At 34.7% G+C, this 21,878-nt stretch overlaps 3 protein-coding genes across 6 annotated transcripts in view; all 3 read right to left on the bottom strand.

Annotated features, from left to right (window-relative positions):
- LOC135848473 (uncharacterized) overlaps window positions 1–21,878 on the bottom strand; it is a 196,305-nt gene that overhangs the window by 160,029 nt on the left and 14,398 nt on the right. The window lies entirely within an intron of this gene.
- The window catches only part of LOC135847459 (uncharacterized), a 52,771-nt gene that overhangs the window by 28,362 nt on the left and 2,531 nt on the right, over window positions 1–21,878 (bottom strand). Inside the window, exon 2 of one of the 3 annotated variants that reach the window (XM_065366994.1) lies at window positions 4,314–6,708. The exons of 1 other annotated variant lie outside the window; for it this stretch is intronic. In XM_065366994.1, coding sequence (XP_065223066.1) covers window positions 4,861–6,660 — 1,800 coding nt within the window. In that variant the 5' untranslated portion in view covers window positions 6,661–6,708 and the 3' untranslated portion in view covers window positions 4,314–4,860. Of the gene's footprint in view, window positions 1–4,313; window positions 6,709–18,077; window positions 20,336–21,878 lie in introns of those variants that run through there. One more of the 3 variants, XM_065366991.1, reaches the window with a different exon arrangement.
- Window positions 10,774–16,243, bottom strand: LOC135847460 (uncharacterized). 2 transcript variants are annotated; one of them, XM_065366995.1, is made up of 2 exons: window positions 16,144–16,243; window positions 10,774–12,718 (listed from the first exon to the last, which is right to left on the bottom strand). In XM_065366995.1, exon 2 carries the CDS (start codon window positions 12,716–12,718, stop codon window positions 10,829–10,831), a length of 1,890 nt encoding a protein of 629 aa, XP_065223067.1. In that variant the 5' UTR covers window positions 16,144–16,243; the 3' UTR covers window positions 10,774–10,828. The 2 variants fall into 2 exon arrangements, with proteins under 2 accessions (XP_065223067.1, XP_065223068.1); XM_065366996.1 differs by having other exon boundaries at window positions 15,973–16,221.

Genomic DNA, 21,878 nt, shown 5'->3' with positions numbered 1-21,878 from the left:
CAAAATTTATTAAAATGATGATTTTTACTATAAGATTACAGTAAAAATTATTATTGTAACTGAACAGTTGAAAATTGCTGATTTTCAAAACAAATTTTATCATACTTACATTATGTATTTTTGCATGGGATCTGGTTATTGTGTTAAATATGTAGTCAACATTTTTTGTAAAAATTACCCATATTTTTTTCGTGTTATTTAGAGGAAATGCGAATTCTTAACATATTTTATATGACTTAATAATTTTAGAATCAAAGGCAAATTCTGAAAATTGGTTTGAAATTTTATAAATTTGAAGACAATGGAAATTCTAAAAAAAAATATGAAAATTTGTCATTTAGAGACACTGAGAATTCCAAAAATTAATTAAAAGTTCTATAAGTTGTAGATAATGTGAACTTGAAAATGATATGAATAATTGAAGAGCTCTATTCCAAAGTGGGTTAAGTCATTTTTTCCTCCAAAAAATGCGTTTTAAAGTTTTTGATACTGAAATTTGTTCTGTTTCCAAAGGTCGGTGCACCTTTCCTTTCTTTGGACATAGAACAATCACTTGTAGAAAAATTTACTTTGAAAAATCCATCCCACTTTGGAATAGAGCTCTTCAATAATTGTATGTAATATACCTATATGAAGATAATGAGAATTCTGAAAAATTAGAGGCATGCACTACTTAGCTATGGTTATAGCTGTAGAAAAGGCAGCTAGCTACGCACACTTTGCAGCTAAGCTTTGCTTAGCTGTCTAGTTTTTTTTTAAATCACAAACATTTAGTATACTTTCTTCAGAGTTCCTATTTTTGTTTCGTTTTTTTCTGCCTTTAAAAATGAATAAAGACTTGCTTTTTGGTAGAAATTACAAAGCAAAAAAAAGTCTCATTTCACGCCAAAATGATAAGAAGTACCTACATAGTCATTTTTTCAATCTAAAAAATAGCATAAAACCGGTGTGATGAGCAGGAATGCCTCCACTATGTATAGTAGTGCCTATTGTACTCACCACGTTACCTAGTTATTCTTATAATAACTAGGTATCGTAGATATTAAAATATCTATCGTTTCCCGCGAAAACTACTTTTTTACCTCGTTGAGATTTGAAGGTTACGAGGTGATTTTTACCTATATTTCCCAGATTCGCATAGGGCTCGTCTCTATGTGAATTCGGTACGATTCTCACTTTAAGTTCAATCCGCGGCCGCGATAGATCTTCTCGTCAACGACCGACTTCGTGTCAACTATGGACTATGTCCATCCTCGCTCGTTAATTAATCTTTATTATTCTCCGCTTGTTCGGATAAAATTGTGTATTTTAACGTAAATATGTGGAATAAATCAAAGGAGTGACCCATATTTCGGTATTTAGGATCACCTCCCATTTTCCGGACTTGGGAGAGTGTACCCAGATGAAAATGTACAAGTGTAAATCATAATTATCGATTGGCCTATTATTGGAGAGCCACCGAAGAGATGATTAACGCGAACAGTTAAGGTAATGGAAAAAGCCTTTCTAAATTATGGAGTGCGTACATCCAACTAGAATTAATTATAACCTTATCGTAATTAATTTAAATGACAGCGAGATGACTAAATACTGTCATTTATACTCGTTTCGTAAATGTACTTTAAGTAATGATCAATACTTGTATGATTATTATGTATCTTATTTTCTTTAGAACTGCAGAGATTTGTTCCTCTGCAGTCTCCCTTCTTAGAATTAGGAATAATGCATCCTTTATTTGTAACATTTTCGACTTGTATTGAATATAAACCTAATACAGGAGGTCAATACTAGTTATTTTGAGTTTTATTTGGTAGCAATAATCTCAATTTATAATGTGTGGTTTATGGTAGAAAGACCAAGAGCCTTATCACTGAGCTAGCTAGGTTCTAGGAAAATATTCCTTCCCTAAGGAATATTTTTCATCCATTTTACATAGGCATTTAGACGAATAATATTCACATCATGATTTTATTATCAGCCTAATCCCATATTACAGTCTTTCCCCCTATAACCATTACACCGGTTTTTCTGCAAAGTTGATGAAGTCCTTTTTTTTTGGTAAAATTGTAAAAAAGTTCAAATTCTAAAAAAAAATTTTGTTTGTCAAAATTGTCAAAAAAAACATTCTCTAGTCAAAATTGCGTTTTTCAAAAAATCATGCTAGGTATTTCAACATTTTTTTCCTCGAAATTTTATAAAAACTTGTTTTGTAGAAATCGCAAAAAGCCCTATCTTTCGTCAAAGATGCAAAAACGGTTCTATTTTTCGTCAACTACAAAAAACACTTATTTATTTATCTACTTATTTTTTCAAAATTAAAAAAATATTGAATTTTTTTTCAAAATTGCAAAAAATTAATTTGTTTTTTTTTTGTCAATGTTGAGAAATACACACAAAAAAGTCAACGGATTTTGACTAAATGTAGCAGCTACTTATATTTAGATTTTGAATTGAGAGTAACCCGCGAAATGGCAGCAATAATGTCTCAAAGAAGTAGCATTTTTGAAAAAATCGTTTTTTTTTTCGCTTCTTTCGGTGCCCAACCTGTTCTAGGAAAAATGACCCAGTCCCGAAATCTGAAATTCTGCGTCAATGTATGCTATTTAAGGAGACCGGGTGAAAATTTTCAAATCACTCATTTTTGGATCAATTTCCTAGCATATTGAAATTAGTTTGCAGAATGAATTTCGACTCTCCATCTCAGTTTGATGAAATTTTGGGGAAATTTCTAGTTTCAAAAATCTACTGGAGGCTCCAGTAATTTTCAAAAAAGTCGCTGGAGGCTCTAAAACGACTTGAACCCACCTGAAGTCGTTTTCAGAGGGCGTTAAAATTGGAGTGTAGAGTAAATTTCAGCTTTCCATCTCCATTTGATGAAATTTTGTGAAAATTTAAAGTATCAAAAATCTGCTAGAGGCTTCAGGAATTTTCAAAAAGTTGCTGGAAGCTCCAAAACGACTTGAAATTCACCTGCAGTACTTCGTAGCGTATTGAAATTAGTTTTTAGGATAAATTTCAGCTTTACAACTCCCATTTAATGGAATTTTGTGGGAATTTCGAGTTTCAAAAATCTGTTGGAGGCTCCAAAACTGCTCAAAACGGGTTGAAACCGTTTCCAATCGATTTGGCATGTCGAAAATAGGGTATATTCTTAATTTCAGTTTTCTTGGTCAATTTGGTAAAATTTTGATTTTTTCCGTCATTTTTGGCCTAAATTGGTTTTTCAAAAATTCACCAAAAATCGAAAAACGCACTTTAGCACTTGAAATTTTGACAGGTGATAAATTTTTGCATGATCTTTCGATCTACCTTTGTGAAGTTTGAAAAATTTCGTGCATGTCTATGTTGAAACGCAAAATCTGCGATTTTGGCTGACCTGTCAATCAAAATGGCCGCCATTTGTAGGTAAGGCCAACTTTTTTTTGGACAAGTTTTCTTTAAAATATTCCTTAGGATGTCCTGTTTAAGAAAAAAGCTGTCCCGGAGGATCGGCCGGGGGGGAGTGCAATTACTCCTATTGTCATATGCCGGACTAATGCCAAAAGTATTGAAAGATATCATTTCTAAGACTGGAAAAATATTTTGGAACGTGGGGGTGCCACTTTTTAGTTATTACTGCAACCTGAAAAAATCGAAAAAGTTCCCAAAAATCTATGAAATTACCTACCTACCTAAATGTTTTTAAATCAGCAAAAATGATCGAAACGAAAAAAATTTTCAATTTCACTGTTTCAAAAAGCAATAGCATAGAACCCTAAAGCTCAAATACTTTTATTTGAAAGTGGGTCATTTTTCTCCTAACAAGTTGTGTAGGTGTAGCAACAGCTGAGCAAAAAAACACGATTTTTTGGAAAATGCCTCCACTTTGATAGCCCAAATTTCCCCTCCAGGGACACTTCGAAGCTAAAATTTTTTGTCGCCAATTTCCAACTGAAAATGAAGATCTCTGCTGTATTTGACCAAAATCCGTCAACTTTTTTTCACGATGCTCCTTGGATGCAAGTAAGTACAAAATTTTAGCTGCCTAAGTCAACTTGGTAAGATTTTTATTTTTTAATCCATATTTTTGATTTTTTAAAAATTTACCGAAAATGTAAAAATGCACTTCAGTTCCAGAAATTTTGGCTGATGATGTATTTTTGCATAGGTACTCTTTCGATTTAGTTTTACCTATTTGGATTTAAGATAACTATTTTTCAATGAAATGGATATCGTTGCAATAAAAATTGACATTTTTATTATAGATAGTAAACTAATTTATCAATTTATACGCGATGGCTACACTTATAATATAACATAGCTCAGCGGAATAAATCACCTTAAAATTAAAAAAAAAAAAAAGTATAAAGTAGGTAATTAAAGAAACAGTGAATTAAAGTAATTGTAAGTACAATATTATCATCATGAGCTGAATCGAATAACTAAAAAATGAAAATCTAAAAATAAAGACCCCAAGTGGAAATAATAATTGGATCTATTCAGGCTTAATCAGATCAAAGTTCTGATTGGATGAGAGCTGTTCAGACCTTTTTTTTTTTTTTAAATTGTCCCCATTCCCCACAAGGGGGTGGGGGAATTTATTGTGTAATATAAGGAACAACTTACGACTACCTATTGGTTCTCATCATAAATCATACCAAACTACACAATAAACAAGGAATTAGGTTAAATAAAGTAAAAATCACATCTCAACAGAGAAGACTTTGATTGGATCTGACCAGACCTGATCAAATACTTTTGTTTTTCCAAGCATAGTAGGTACCTACCTATCTAAAAAGTCGTGAAATATTTAATATTACTAACTATTCACCACAGTAAATTTTCATAGCAGTTTGGCAAAAATGGCAAAATCAAAATCATTCAAATTGTACGAGGGATATATGTTTCCTTAAACCTTTTAGCTTCTACATCACTTTCAAAACACCAAGACAAAAACTGCTCTAAAGAAGATTCAAATATTAATTTTCCAATAAATCGCTTCTCATCGATAGAATATTCTTTTATATTATCAATCATCTGCAGTTTAATTTGCTTCATAATTTGTTCTGTAGAAATCAATGTTTCAACAAATTTCACGAGGTCGTTAACTTGAAAATAATATGAATAGGCCACCCTTGGTAAAAGACGTAGGGTGGCGGGAGACAACATCAGTTGATTTTTGAAATCAGTAGCAAGGTCAGCGTCATTAAAAGCATCGCAGATGAACTCGTTGAATTGTATTGCTTTAGTGAGATACGTAAGCTGAAAAACAGATTCTTCGCCGAGTAAACTCGACTGCAGCAATTGTTGTTTGTAATTTCTCGCCGAATCCGGGTTAGGATAACAAAAGTTCACAAAATTATTCAATTCGTCAAAAAGCCCAATAGACAACGACTCGACGCAGACATTACGCACATGTTTACTTTTGGCCATGACGTTCTCTTTGTATAGAATGATCTCATCGTCGTCGTCTGCGAAGCACATTTTCATTATAATTTGTAAATCTGCGACAGGTTTGCTTTTGATCAAACCACACCAATATTTATGCCAAAACGAGCTTCTTTCCTCGAAAGTTGCGCGTAAAAGAACAGTCAATAAGAACTGCGAAGAAGTATTAACATCATTAGGACAGATGCATGAGGATGATGTCGATGCAAATGGAATTTTTTTGATCACCGATCGCTTCAACTTATCCGAAGCAGTGTACCATATTTCATGACACAGGTATATAAAATTCTTGAGATGGCGTTCACCTTCCACACGGGGCACACGACTCGACTCTACTTTGAACATTTCCAGAACTAGTTTTCTGAAATTCTGTTTGTTCATTACGTTCTTGATTTGTAGCCACGTTTGAAGAACAATTCTTTCACCCAATTCACGACGTCTCAACAGATAATCCATTAATTTAGAACCTTCCTCATTTACAAATTCATTCAGATGCGTATCGTTCAATTTTGGTAAAATGAATCTAGCGAAAGATTCTACATCTTGCCTGTACAGACGTTTACCTTTTACCCTGTGAAGTTCAGAAGGCATGCGATTCCAAAAATATTCCAAAGATGATCCATTACGAGGCATGTAATTATTGAACATTAGTTCAATGCTGGGAATCTTATTAGGTTCATTTCTAAGACAACTAATCCAATAATGCAATTGAGGGAAATCGTGAAAATTGATATTATTCAAGCCCACCTTTTTCCATACCAGTGGCCAAAGTCGTCTAATATCGTCTTCGAAAAAATACGCGCACGCAATTTTGAATTTCTTGGCCTTACTTAATCCATCACAACGTATCACACGTTTGGCAGTCATTACGTAATCGATAGCGCCGTTAGATTCGCATACAAAATCATCGAAATCATACAAAATATAGTTCCGATGACCGTAATTAAAAAATAATACTCTTTTATAATGCTGCTCGAGCCAATTTTCCATTGAAAGCCCAAATATTGAAACGTATTCTTTGATCATAGCATCGATCACAGTTGGTACTCGTAAATCAGCAAACGATGTTTGTAATGAAATGCTTAGCTCTTTCGGGTTAAATTTTTCCAATTCGTCATTCCTTCGATACTTCTTCATTTCACTGCGCCATATTTCAAGAGCAACCGCGACCCCTGATAATTCTTTCAGGCTTATCACAGCAAGCTGAGCAGTATCATCCATGTCAGAAATCATTTCAGGTGTGTTTCCAGTTCTTGGACTTTGCTCCACTGAAATTCGAACCTGAAAGTGTAACGATAGAAATATAATCGGTGCTGTGAGCTGAATTAAAGTAGAGCATGCGAGTAACTGTAACATGAAAATAGGCATGCAAAATGCGAATAAACTGACACAGTAATCTTTTTGAACTCACACTTTCCAATTAGAACGAAACCAAGCTAGATCAAAAGACAAAAAAACGTGTCTTAGAACTCTCATGATCAAAATTAAAAACGCTAATGTTGGGTTTTGGATTTCTGACGACCAATTTTCAAAAATTAAAAAAAATTAAGAAAGGAGGTTTGAGGTTGCAAAGTGGACCAATGTGAATAATTTCTTTAATTCAACTCCCATACATCAACAACTACAGCATAGTTTTGAGCCATTCTCGAGTCTCCATTTATTTTTTAATTTTCTGCAGAAATTTCAAATCGCTCTCGAAGAGTCAAAAATAAACTTTGGCGATATAACTTTGGCCAATGCTCATTGGACACCCTCTCGATGGTTTTAGTTGATCAGGTATTTACCTTGGAATCTTAGGAGGGTGAGTCTAAAATGTAAATTTTCGACCAATTTGTAAAATTTCAAGAGAATTTAAAATTTTTGCCCCTTTTAGAGACGCTTAAAGTTTCTGAAGAGATTTGAGAACGTAGATAGAGGCTCTAAAAAGGTAAAATCAGTTACTCGTATCATTACGATCAAGTAGGTAAATTGTAAGCAGAATACTGGCTTCCGTTATTAACCCTTTGATGTCAATTTTTTTTATCATTAGGTACTGCTAACCTGAAAAAATCGAAAAAATTTCAAGTTTTTGACTACTTTTTACATTTTTTGAAATTGGCCAGTAATGACGAAAAAAATTGACACCACTGCGAAGAAAAATTTTCAAAATACGACTTTATCCAAAAATAAGCGTTTTGCAAATTTTCCACCGGTCAGTAGAATCCTAAAAGTGGTCTTGGATTTTGACAGCTGGGTCATTCCACGTCAATTGGACCAAGAATTAGTGGTAAGTGGGTTCGGCGATTTTTTTGAAATTTTTCCTGTGGAAAGACCTTCCGAAGGGATGACCAATGGCGCAAATCGCAGCCCTCTAGCCCATTTTTATCGGCAGCCAGGGGCTGTCAAAGTTTTCAGTGAACAAAAAATATCATCCATTTCAGCAGTGGATTACTGGATAACCGCGATACCTACCAAAATGAAACTTTTTTCCATAGTTAGGGGTTTTAAAAGGCTTTCTGGTGATTTCATAAAAATCAGTGTTGCCACTTTTTTTCGTAGAAAAAATTGGCTCATAAAGTTTCGAAACGTAGTTTTCATATCGTTCCGACTCTCAAAAATTCTGAAAAAAATATATTATGGACAACTGTTCATGCTGAACAACATATTAGAAAATTGGGATGGTAACTTGTCGCAAAGTCGATTGAAAAAATTTTCAAGTTTGTGAAAAAATGCGATTTTTCGACTTGAGACATGAAAAAAAGTTTTGATTGGTAAAGTTGACCCATTTGACCCATTTGACCCCTATTTTTACGCATCTGTTGAAAAAGTTGAAAACCCCCTTAGGTAAAGTACCAGTTGTGGTTATACTTTTTTCAACATGCTCTGAGAAGCCCAAATTTCAACTTTTTTCAAATTTTTTTGATTTTGTTGTGTAGTGTAACTGTTGAACTACATAATACTTGGGAGGAAAAAAAAAATCAAGAATATTTCATTTCTTAGTAGAGAATCTTAAAAACTTCCAATTATCCGCTAACCGGGCCCCCTGGCCCGGTTGCGGACAAAGACTGCTCTAAATAGTACTAAATGAAATCAAAAATTCTCAAAAATATGCAGAGGTGGTTATTTCATCTTATTACTATCCAAAAACTTCCGCAGTTATGAAAAATTACATATTTGACTCGCTTTTCTCCATCATTGAAATTTTCCTTCTAAAAAATTTTAAAATCTGCATTTTTATCATTTTGAAACTTCAATGCTTTTGTACATAGACTTCATGGGTGAATTTTCATGTTGTCATGAATGCAAGGAAATGATTAAATGTTACAGAAAAAGATACGAGCGATAATTTTTTTTTTTAGCCCATAGGAACGATTATCCACAACCGGGACCCCTATCCACAACTGGTACTTTACCTCACTCGATAAAATTAACTCCTCACAAAAAATCAAAATTCGAAAAAATTCAATTTTCAATTTCAAACATCAAAACAAGTTTAAATTTATTCAGTTCTCTTATTTTGACTTATTTCTGACGTATTTCATGAAAAAGTTGATAAAAATCAAACTCACAGCAAAAAAATAAAAATTTGTTTATTTTTTGAATTTTTTCGAATTTTGATTTTTTTGTGATGAGTTAATTTCACCGTGTGAAGGGATTTTTTCAACTTTTTCAGCGGGTACGTAAAAATAGGGGTCAAATGGGTCAACTTTACCAATCAAAACTTTTTTTGATGTCTCAGGTCGAAAAATCGCATTTTTTCGCAAACTTAAAATTTTTTAAATCGATTTGGGACAAGTTACCATCCCAATTTTTCAATATGTTGTTCAGCATGAACAGTTGTCCATAATATATTTTTTTCAGAATTTTTGAGAGTCGGAACGATATGAAAACTACGTTTCAAAACTTTAAGAGCTAATTTTTTGTACGAAAAAAAGTGGCAACACTGATTCTTATGGAATCACCAGAAAGCCTTTTAAACCCCCTAACTATGGGAAAAAGTTCCATTTTGGTAGGTATCGCGGTTATCGAGTAATCCACTGCTGAAACGGATGATATTTTAGGTTCAGTGAAAACTTTGACATCCCCTGGCTACCGTTAAAAATGGGCTAGAGGGCTGCGATTTGCGCCATTGATCATCCCTTCGGAAGGTCTTTCCAGAGGAAGAATTTCAAAAAAATCGCCGAACCCACCTACCACTTCTTGGTCCAATTGACGTGGAATGATCCAGCTGTAGCTTAGATCGACGCAGAATCTCAAAAAATTATGTACTTTCATGTAGGACTGGGTCATTTTCCTCAAAACAGGTTGGGTTGCAAAGGAGCAAAAAAGTACGATTTTTTCAAAAATACGCCACTCGACACCGAATTTGATCACTTGTGCTCAGATCTAATCCAATATAACCATTTATCTAACAACGTCTATCGTCTAATGGAACTGGTGATCAGGTGAAATCAAGTTGGATTCGGGAAAGATGCGAATCTGGCCTCTGTCTCACCCCTCCCCCCCCATCTAGGATTGAGGTTGAAATTAGTCATAATTACAGATCTTAATCTTGGATTCAAGTTTGTTTGTACATATTTTCAGCAAAAACCCCCACCGCCTGGTGCGTGTGGAGACCAATAAAAATTTTAAAAAATTAAAAAAAATTAAACGATTAGATCAGATCTAATCAAATCCACCCACAGGATCTGATGACAGCTGAACAAATCTCCTCCATAAAATTTAATCAAGTTTTCCCTCCCCTGCTACCTATATAGGTAGATCTAATCGCAGGTAATCTGATCAGATATTTTAAATCAAAGTGGATTCAAGGAATGTCTAATAAACCAGTCTTTTGTCATTAGAAATTACTGATCATCGATCAGCTCCGATCAACCCAATTTGACACCACCCCCCCCCCCCCCCATCACATAATGAAAAAATGTAATAAATTATTTTCTGTTCAAACTTTCGCCTTAGATTACTCACCAAGGTTTGCCAAAACCTCAAAAATAGGTATAGTTTCTGAATCTGAAACTGAGGAAATATTTTGCAATGCAGTAGTGCCAATTTTTTGAACATTACCTATTGTTAATTTTCAAAAGACCACAGAAAATTAATAAGTTTTTACGTATTTTTTTCGATTTTTTTTGAAATATGCAATTACAGAAAAAATTGCAGGGGAGAGAGAGTGAAAAAAACTGCTAAACATTTTGCGACTTCCAACTCAAAATGAGGGTAACCACTGAATTTGACTCAAACCCTCCGAACTTCGAACTTTCCCCATTCATAATCAAGCGGTTCTCAGGTTGAATAATATACTTACGATTACAAAAAATGAACAAAGTAGTTATCTAACTCATGTTATCAAATTGAACGAATAAAAGTTCGACTAAACTGACGAGGAAAAATTTTACAAAACAATCCCTTGAACTGACAAGATTCACCAGTCTTCCCAAACAACTCTCAATGCATAGTTACGCCTAAATTTCTCTACTTCGGCATCACTTCCCAAACACCACAATAAAAACTGATTTAAACTACTCCTCTTCAATAAGTCACGGCTGGATCCATCTCCAGTTAGACTCTCTTTGAAAGAATCAATAACACGTGTTTTTATTTGCTCTAGTGTTTGTTCAGTCGGTTTAAATACGTCGACAAAGTCCTCGATTTCATTTAAACAAGAAATATTATTCGAGCGAACACGAAAAGATACGAATTCTTCGAACGCAGGGGACATCAGGAGCTGATTTTTAAACTCGACAGATAGATCAGCATCATCGTAAGTTTTGTTGATGAATTCATTCAAATCTTCGGCAATATGGACAATGAACCAACTAAATTGACAATCTTCACCGAGCAAAGCTAACTGAAGTATCTCTTGTTCAAAGTTTCTCATTTGTTGTACCTCAGGATAACAGAATTTCAGCAAGTCATTCAATTTTTCGAAATACGGACCCTTTACTAATGAAATACACAATTGACGTAGGTGCTCGCTATTGGCTACTACATTTGTCTTGAATTCAGTAATCTTATTTTCGTTTCCAATGCATAGTTTCATAAATTGTTGAAGGTGTTTGCTTCTAGCGAGTGCAATGAGCTGATGCCAGCAGTTATTCCAGAATGAGCTTCTTTCATTGAAAGTGGCAGACAAAAGAATGTTTAACAGGAGCTTGACAAACTTAGGAGTTGATTTCATACCATTATTATTGAGCTGGGAAACGAGCATATTAAACAATTCAGTGCTGGATAGAATTTCTCTCACTGCCAATTGCTTTAAATTATGCGGAGCACTGTTCCATATTTCTCGACAAAGAAATAGTCTATTGTTGTCGTCATCATGGGATGCTAACAATTTCAACATGTATTCGGAAAGTTCCAAAAACTGTCTTTCATTCATAAAATTTCTAATGTACATCCAGGTTGGTAAAATAACGATCCCCTCATCGATCAGATCATCTAACAATTTCATCATAAGGAAATAGCCATGGCAATTGGCAAATTTAGCAAGCTGTTGATCGTCCAGTTTTGGCAAAATGAATCTGGCAAGACCTACTCGTAAGTCATTGCCACCGAGCATGTCCGTAGCTTTCTGTAGTCGATTATCTGGTGGTATGCGATTCCAGAAATACTCCATCGATGATCTGTTATTTCTGGTTGAGCGATGCCTGAACCTCGTTTTATGAGTCGTAAAAAGATCATAGTTGAAAACGTCTGTTTTGTCCAGCTGATTTGTGAGACTGCCAATCCAATACTTTTCCTGCGAACAATCGCCAGATTTAACATTTGTCGAGGTCATTGTTTCACTTACAGATGGCCAAATTCGTCTGATGTCGTCTTCAAGACAATACATACAGGCAATTTCGAATTTCACAGTATCTTTAAGTCGATCACAACGCATCATACGTTCAGCTGTCCGAACATAATCAATATCCCCTTTGAAATCTATTACAAAATCATCGAAGTCGTTCAAAATACAGTTCTCCAGGCACCTATAGGACATGAAGAATGTTATAAAATGATCTCTGTGCCAGGTCTCTTCTGAAAATTTGAACTTGAAGATATATTCGTCGACCAGATCATTAATCACACGTGGTTTTCCAGGGAGTGTAGTCTCCGAGATGAATCGTTCCCAACATATCCGTTTACAACAAATCTTTGACAATTTGTTTCTAGTACGTTGTGTATTAATTTCATAGCGCCATATTTCGAAGCTAGCGACGATAGCTGACAGTTGTTTCAACGATACCGGAGTCGGATGAAGAATATCATACACTCGTGGTCTAATTTCTGCCATTTCCAATTCTATATTCATCTCAACTTCCATTCTCATCTGGAATCGTAATGATCGTAATTAGTCATGAATTCATGATTGTTATCATAATATACATAAAAATAATGAACTAAAAACTAATGGCTATAGGAATAGGATTATGACACATTCAGAACAGAAACGTGACAAAGTGATATGATGGGAGGCGATGAAAGTGAGACTGAAATTTTTTCAACTTTTTACCGCAGAACCCCGCCCCTCTCCAGTATTTTCCATGCTAATTAGCCAAGTGTGTTTCGAACAAATTTTGGAGGGGACCCAGTTGACCACATGCTAGCAAAAAGCTAGCGTTTTATTCGCGTTTTGATAAGTTGCTAGCAATTTACTCGCTTTTTGTGGCCAGCAATAATTATCTTGCTAAAAGTAAGCGATTTTCTTGCAGTTTTTCGCTAGCAAATTCAATTCTAGCAATTTTTGAGCTGTTTTCCAGCGACTCTCAGCTAGCTTTTACTTCACTTTAACTTGCTCGCCTTATGCTAGCGTATTACTGGCGGATACTTGCTCGCAATTCTATGCTAGGACAGTTCAAGCAATATTCTCGCATATCTCAGCTAGCTTTTACTTCACTTCATACATGCTCGCCTGATGCTAGCGTATCACTGATGGATACTTGCTTGCAATTCTATGCCAAGAAAGTTCAAGCAATATTCTCGCATATCTCAGCTAGCTTTTGCCTCACTCTATACCTGCTCGCTTAATGCCAGCGTATCACTGACTAATATGTACCTGCTCACAGTTTTATGATAGGAAACTTCAGGTAATATTCTTGCATCTCTGAGCTAGCATTTACTTAGCCATCTGGCTCTAGAAAAATGTAAGCATATCTCTTATAGTTTCTGCATCTGGTGACTTGGCGTTTTCTTTGTAGTCAAATGATAGGAACGTGCTACCAGATCTTACGCATTTCTCACCAATAAACCTTTTTCTGCGTTATTTATTGTAGCAAAATGCGAGCAAGTATCTTTTCCATCCCTCAGCGCGCATACAAAAATCATTAAAAATATTCCTGCATATGACAATAGGAGTAATTGCACCCCCCCCCGGCCGATCTTCCGGGGCAAATTTTTTCTTAAAGGGGACAACAAAATTTCATCCAATGGACATGGAAAGCTGTAGTTTACTCTACACTCCAATTTTAACACCCTCTGAAGACGACTTCAGGTGGGTTCAAGTCATTTTAGAGCCTCCAGTAGGCTTTTGAAACTTGAAATTCCCACAACATTAATTTATCAATTGGAGTTGGCAAGCTGAAATTTACTTCGCAGGTTTCAAATGGTTTTGAAACTTCCAGCTACTTTTAGGAAATTCCAATTTTCCAAAAAACGCCATACAACCTTCGAAAATTCGCTGGAGGCTCCAAAACGACTTGAAATCCACAAGCAGTCGACTTCGTAGCGTATTAAAATCAGTTTGCAGAATGAATTTCGACTCTCCATCTCAATTTGACGAAATTTTGTGAAAATTTAAAGTTTCAAAAATCTGCTGGAGGCTTCAGGAATTTTCAAAGAGTCGCTGGAGGCTCCAAAACGACTTGAAATTCACCTGAAGTACTTCGTAGCGTATTGAAATTAGTTTTCAGAATAAATTTGAGCTTTACAACTTCAATTTGAGTTTCAAAAATCTGCTGGAGGCTCCAGAACTGCTCAAAACAAGTTGAAACCGTTTCCCATCGATTTGGCATGTCGAAAATAGGGTATATCCCAAATTTCAGGTTTCTTGGTCAATTTGGTAAAATTTTGATTTTTTCTCACATTTTGGCCAAAATTTGATTTTTGAAAATTCACCAAAAATCGAAAAAGGTACTTTACCACTTGAAATTTTGACAGGTGATGAATTTTTGCATGATCTTTCGATCTACGTTTGTAAGGTTTGAAAAATTTTGTGCACGTCCTATGTTGAAACGCGAAATCTGCGATTTCGGTTGACCTTTCAATCAAAATTGCCGCCATTTTGTAAGTAAGGCCAATTTTTTTTCAGCAAGTTTGCTTTAAAATGTTCCTTAGGATGTCACCATTAAAGAAAAAGTTGTCCCGGAAGATCGGCAGGGGGTGCAATTACTCCCATTGCCGTGGACTAAAATGTTGTTCAAATGTTTTTGAAATTTTTCATTTTCATGGTTTGTTTGATACTTCATTTTCAAATTTTAAATTTTGACAATTTTTCTATTTAAAAAAAAAACTTCATTTTTTATTTAATAAAGAGATTTTTCAACCTAAGCGCTAGCATAATGCTAGCGAATTGCTAGCGTCGATCTCTCTCATGGTATAGTTTGCTACTCTTAGATAAAGTGTGTCATCAAGTTGAATATAAGCTCAAGGTGGTATCTTGTTGAAAAGTAAGAAAAGTGACATCACTCTTCTTGTACTATCCCAAGATGCTAGCGTTATGCTAGCTCTGAGCTGGGACAGTCGCCTAATTTTTGGAATTTCCTGGAAAACTACCACCTGTTAAAGGTAAACACCCAGAATTTTTAAAAATTAATTAAAAGTAATTACTTTACTGTTCAAAGTTTTTCTATGCTAGCAAAATGCTAGCTTCTTGCTAGCATAATTTGCGCTAGCGTAAATGGTGCCGGAATATGAGACACTTTTTGCAAAAATTGCTAGCAAATCAGTCGCGATTTAGTCGCATGTACGTAGCAGAATGCAGAGCAAAGTGCCAACAAAATGCTAGCTTTGTGCTAGCTTTGTGCCAGCTACGTGCTAGCTATTTGTGCGCAATTCTGCTACTCTAATGCGACCTAATCGCAACTGATTTGCTAGCATTTTTTTAAAAAAGTGTCTCAAATTCCGGCACCATTTGCGCTAGCGTAAAATTTGCTAGCTTTTTGCTAGCGTGTGGTCAACTGGGGAGAAGAGAATTGAGAATAAAAATGTACCTATCTAGAATAATTTTAAATGTTCGAATACGATTCATTTATATACTTGACAGAAAATTCGAATTGTTTTATTGCAAGGTTGGCACTGAAATTCACAGACAAAAATTTGTAATTTAATTCTTTCATATAAGTATTTTTTTTCTTTTTAGCGTTTTGTCTTATGAAAATCAAATTCGAAAAAAGAACAGTACATTTTCGATTTTTCCCAGTAAAGCGAACGTGAAAGATTTAGAAAACTTACAATTCGTGAGGTAGAAAAAAAGAAGTTTCAAGCCGAAGTTTTGTGCTTTTTTTCTCCTCTGTATTAAATAAAAAGCACCCCTTCACCAAAAGAAAAGGAAATAGGAATATTTAATAAGAAAGTAAGAGAGAATACCTAGAGCACTGGCAGTCAGTGGGCTCATAAGCACGATGAATAAGCTAAAAGCTCAGTCAATGAAGCACAAAAGCACTAACGTAGCAAACTTGTATTGATAAAACAAAGTTATTTTACTTAGAACAAACAAACTAACGGCCTAACATTATTAAACGTATAACAAGCACTCACCGACCACAAGCTGATGCTCACAGAACGTTTCAGATCAGTTGATTATAACATAACAAAGCTAAAAGTTCAACACGACAGGCTCAGTGCCACTTCGTTGGACCTAATATAGGTTCAATATGCGCGCACACTTCGAAGCAAGCAGGCGCAATCCATACCGCTACACCTTTTTTGTACTTTTTTACAACAGAATCATAAACCTCTAGGTATTGATTTGCTTATATTTCTTGAATTTCTGATGTTAATTTTTCATTGTTGAAAATTATTGACAAATAGCACAGTAGAAATTAAAATCTGCCCGAGCGAATCGAAAGCAAAAGCTTTCGAAAATTTATAATTTTTCAAAAGTAACACATTATTTTTGATGTGAGAAGTCAATTGGTTTATCCTTCAACTTCGGTCAGTGAAATGATCCGAGTGAAGCGAGGCCAAAAGCTGTGAAAAATTGATAATTCGAAATGCAAAACATCATTCTTGAAATTTTAATGATGCAAAAAGTTAGTTATATATCATGGCTTTAGTATTTTCAGTTTTAAGAAATTAATATTTTTAAAAATATGAATGAGGCCTCGCAATTCTTTATTTTTTTTAGGACATTATAAGTATCTACCCATTATAATGTTTATTTTCAAGAACAAGCAATTTTGGCAAACGACATTAGAAATTATAGTTTCCGAATATTTCAAGTGAAACATTATTTTGATGCGAGAAAGTCGATTTTTCTACTCTCTAACTCTGGTTATACAAAAAGTTCGCTCGGCAAACAGTTTTGAAAATTTATAATTCGAGGGGGAAAAATCCATGGTTTATGGTAATTCTTTGATTTCCCCTGCTTACACAATTGTAGCAATCTTGGCGGAAATAGAACTTTTTTTAAGCAAAACTTGGAATTTTAACGATTTTGACAAAAAGAAAAACTTTTTAAAAATCTTTGCAAAAAATCAAACCCTTTTTTTTTTAGAAATTTTGGCGGAAAACACTTTTTTTCCACACAAAACAGAGAACGTGACTTTTTGACAACTTTGCGGCAAAAGTACAAACAGGATCGCTTTTTCAATTATGACAGAAACAGTAGGTAGGTACGTACTTTTTGACAATTTTGACAACAAAAATGGGACTTTTTCAGCAATTTGGACGAAAAACAGTTTTTTTTTTTTAATATTAAAAGAAAACACGACTTTTTATGACATTCTAGGCAGGAAAAAGGGCTTTGAGAAGACTTGGGCAAAAAAGGGACTGCTTTTTAGGCAATTTTGGCGAAAACAGGGATTTTTTCACGAACAGATAGCGGCACAATTTGACAATAGTTATTGGTAAAAAAAAGATATAATTTTGACATAAAATGGAACTTTCTGACAATTTTGGCTCAAATTTGAGACTTTCCGGCGATTTTAGCGCAAAACATATCACACACATATTTTTTTTGTGGGGCAATTTTGTCAAAACTTAGGATATTTTTGCAATTAAATTGACTAAAAAAATGGAACTTTCTGACAATTCGGACACAAAAAGAGATTTTTTCAACAATTTTGACGAGAGTCAGGGATTTTTCACATGAACAAAAAGCAGAACTTTTAAAAATTTTTAAATGGAACTTTCTGACAATTTTGACAAGAGACTGAGACTTGAAAATATTAGCAACGAATATAATGATATTTTTTGTCAATTTTGGCGTAACTTGAAGAACGTTTTAAAATTTAATTAAGTACCGAACAAAAAATAGAATTTTCTCAAAATTTGGATGAGTTTAAATGTGGCAGTTTTTGTGAACAATTACGTTAAAAGGAATAGCTAAAATAGGTAACTGTTTCGCAGTTGAATTTTGGCAGATGATTTCTCGAACAGGTATATCGTAAGAGAACAATTATTATTACGTATTACGATCAAATCCTACAAAGAAGTTGTATTAAATACTTACACAAATTCAAAACATCTTCACCAAAAAATGAACATTTATTCCTATAATTAATTACCTATGACAAAAACGTAACTCCGATAAGGATTAAAATCAAATTTCACAGCAATTTTCACAAACATAAGACAATTAGAGATGCTAACATAAAATAAAAAATTTAAAAACATCGTGGGACTGAACTCGAAAAAAAAATGAATTAAAAATCACGAGGTTATACAAATTGCAAACGTTTCCCCTTCATATTCAAGCGAAATCAAGTTAAATACCTATCCGATTATGAAAAATAAAAAAATACATCGAAATTCGAAGCACAAAACATTCTAAACTATAAGGAAGAAAAATTTTACAAAATAATCCCTCGCACTGACAAGATTCACCAGTCTTCATCTTCCTTAACAACTATTAAAGCATGTTTACGCCTAAATTCTTCTACTTCGGCATCATTTCCCAAACACCACGATAAAAAATAATTTAAACTGCTCTTCTTCAATAAGTCTCGGCTGGATCCATCTCCAGTTAAACTCTCGTTGAAAGAATCGATAATACGAGTTTTTATTTGCACTAGAGTTGGTTCTGTCAGTTCAAATTCTTCAACGAATTTCTTGATTTCAAATAAATCACAAAAATCGTTCGAGCAAACACGCAAAGATGTAAATTTTTCAAACGCAGGGGACATCATGAGCTTACTTTTGAACTCGACAGATAGATCAGCGCCATCGTAAGTTTTGTTGATGAAGTGATTTAAAACGTTGGCATGTTGGACAATGTCTTTACTAAATTGACAATCTTCACCGAGCAAAGCTAACTGAAGTAATTCTTGATTGAAGTTTCTCGCTTGTTGTACCTCAGGATAACAGAATTTCAGCAAGTCCTTCAATTTGTCAAAATTTACATCATTTACTAATGAAATACACAACTGACGTAGGTGCTCGCTGTTAGCCATAACATTTGCCTTGAATTTAGTAATATCATCTTCGTTTCCAAAGCACAGTTTTATAAATCGTTGCAAGTATTCGCATCGAACGACTACAATGAGCTGATGCCAACAGTTATTCCAGAATGAGCTTCTTTCATCGAAAGTGGCAGACGGAAGCATGTTTAACAGGAGCTTGACAAACTTCGGAGTTGATTCTATACCATCATTTTTGAGACGAGAAACGAGCTTATTAATCAATTCAGTGCTGGATAGAATTGTTCTCGCGGCCGATTGCTTTAAATTATGCGGAGAATTGTCCCATATTTCTCGACAATAAAATAGCCTATTATCGTCGTCATCATAGGACGCTAAAAAACTTAATAACATGTATATAGAAAGTTTCAAAAACTGTTTCTCGTTCATATAATTTCTAATGTACATCCAAGTTGGTATAATAACGATCCCCTTCCCATCATCGATTTGACATTCTAACAAATCGCTCATAAGTATACAGCCAAACTCATCGACAAATTCACCAAGCTGTTGATCGTCCAGTCTTGGCAAAATGAATCTGGCAAGACATGTGTCATAATAATTGAGTAAATCCATAGCTTTCTCTAGTCGATTTTCTGGTCGCATTAGATTCCAAAAATACTCCATCAATGATCTGTTAGTACTGTTTGAGCAAACATCGAACATTGTTTCATAAGTCGTGGCAAGATCAACTTCGAAAGCGTCTGTTTTCTCCAGCTGATTTGTGAGAGTGCCAATCCAGTACGGCAGATGTAGACCAAAGTAAGAAAAAGAATTAACATCCCTCGAGGTTATTGTTTCACGTACAGATGGCCAAATTCGTCTGATGTCGTCTTCAAAACAATACAAACAAGCAATTTCAAATTTCACTGTATCATCGAGTCGATCACAACTCATCATACGTTCGGCTGTTCGAACATAATCAACATCCCCTTTGAAATCTGTTACGAAATCATCGAAGTCGTTCAAAATACAGTTCTTCGGGCACTTGTAGGAACGGAATGCTGTATGATCTGTGAACCATTTTTGTTTCGAACGGTCGAACTTATAGATATATTTTTCAACCAGATCATTAATCACACGTGGTACATTAGCGAGTGTAGTTTTGTATACGAGTCGTTCCCAATGCGGCCATTTACAACAAGACGTTGTTAATTTACTAGTATTTCTAGTACGATGTGTATTAATTTCATAGCGCCATATTTCGAAGCTAGCCACAATAGTCGATAGTTGTTTCAACGATACTGGAGTCGGATGAAGAACATCATACACTCGGGGTCTAACTTCTGCCATTTCCAGTTCCATATTCATCTCAACTTCCATGTTCTAAGCTGGAATCGTAATGATCGTAATTAGTCCCAGTTATTAAAGTATCGCAACAAAAATAATAAAATATGACAAGGATTATGATGCATTTAAAACTGAGAGACATGACGAAATGGTAGGTAATAGGTATAGCATAGAAGGTGGGGGGAGGGGTGTAATACTAATGTTTTTCCAACTTTCTCCGCCAGATTTTTTTGAATTTTTGTTCAGATCCCCCTTCTATATTTTTCATGGTAATTTGACAGATGTGGTTCGGACAAATTTTTGTGGGGGGAGCTAGAAAAAAATGTTGAATAAACAATACTTTTATATGTACGTCTAAGTACGTAAGTACTTGAAAAAAAAAATGGAATCGTTCTATTGCAAGGTTGATACTAAAATCAAAGATCAAAAATTCACAATTTTTTTGGTCTTTGAATATCATAAATTCAAAGAAAACCGAACTTCTTTGGAAAAAATTTAAAATTTTGACAATATTTCGACAAAAACTAAAACTTTTTGACAATTTTGGAAAAAATTGAAATTTCTTTGAAATTTTTGACAGTTTTTGCGAAAAATTTAATTTCTTTTTAGAAATTTTGGCAAAAAACATTTTTTTCTACACAAACAAAAACGGGACTTTTTGACAACTTCAGCAAAAGGGTCCATTATCCCATGTCAATTCAACCAAAAAAAGGCGATTTTGAAAGTCATGTCTTTCAATTTCGCTCAAATTTTTTTTACAATATATACCCATCCAGTAAGTAAGAACCCCGCAATTAGTTTGGTCCCAGCCCCCTCAGTGGGCGGTTGGGGGAGCTTCCATTATTTTCACATTGTCTCGAGGTATTCACCTTCGGCAGCCCATTCCTCCAAAACTATGATACTTTGATCAAAACTGATTTCACAGTTCGAAAGGGCATTGTATTTAAAACTTTTTAAGCATTTTGAAATTTTCAAAAGTTGAAAGTTGAACTTTCAAATTGAAAGTTTGAATTTCAAAATGGCGCTGTAAGTGGGAGCTACCATTTAGAATTTTAAAAAAAATTTCCATAGATGTACCTTTTGATGCTTTTTCGAAATATTCAAGTTTCGAGATGGGATCTCTTGATGGAGGGGGAGCACCCCCCACCATCAATTTTGGGTGAAACTTTCAAAAGAAAATCTGGGGCAATGGGGCATGTGATATATCGAATTCTATGTTTTTGGTAACGCTGAACACGAATATGACGTCAGATTTTTGATTAGACCCCCATCCACGGCGCCCAACAACTTTTTTGGACTTTTTACCTATAAGGGAGGTTCTGGGGGCCATAGATGAGGTCGATTTAAGAAAAAATATGGCTATATTCGTGTTCAGCGATATCGAAAACATACTATTTCATGTGTCACACGAATGTAACCATTTTTTGGGGGGTCACCCCCTTTGAGGAGGTGCTGGGGGCCGTGGACGGGTCCAATCAAAAATCTGACGTCATATTCGTGTTCAGCGTCACCAAAAACATATTATTCCATGTGTCACACGAACAAAACACTTTTTTGAACTTTTACCCCCTTTGGGGAGGTGCT

This window comes from Planococcus citri, chromosome 5 (genome assembly GCF_950023065.1).
Source record: "Planococcus citri chromosome 5, ihPlaCitr1.1, whole genome shotgun sequence".
NCBI lineage: Eukaryota > Metazoa > Arthropoda > Insecta > Hemiptera > Pseudococcidae > Planococcus > Planococcus citri.
Note: the sequence above shows the minus strand (reverse complement) of the source record. Positions and strands in the feature narration are given on the sequence as shown.

Excerpts from the sequence above, each read along its gene's own strand:
- LOC135847460 (XM_065366995.1), bottom strand. The coding sequence starts at position 12,718 with ATGAGAATGGAAGTTGAGATGAATATAGAATTGGAAATGGCAGAAATT.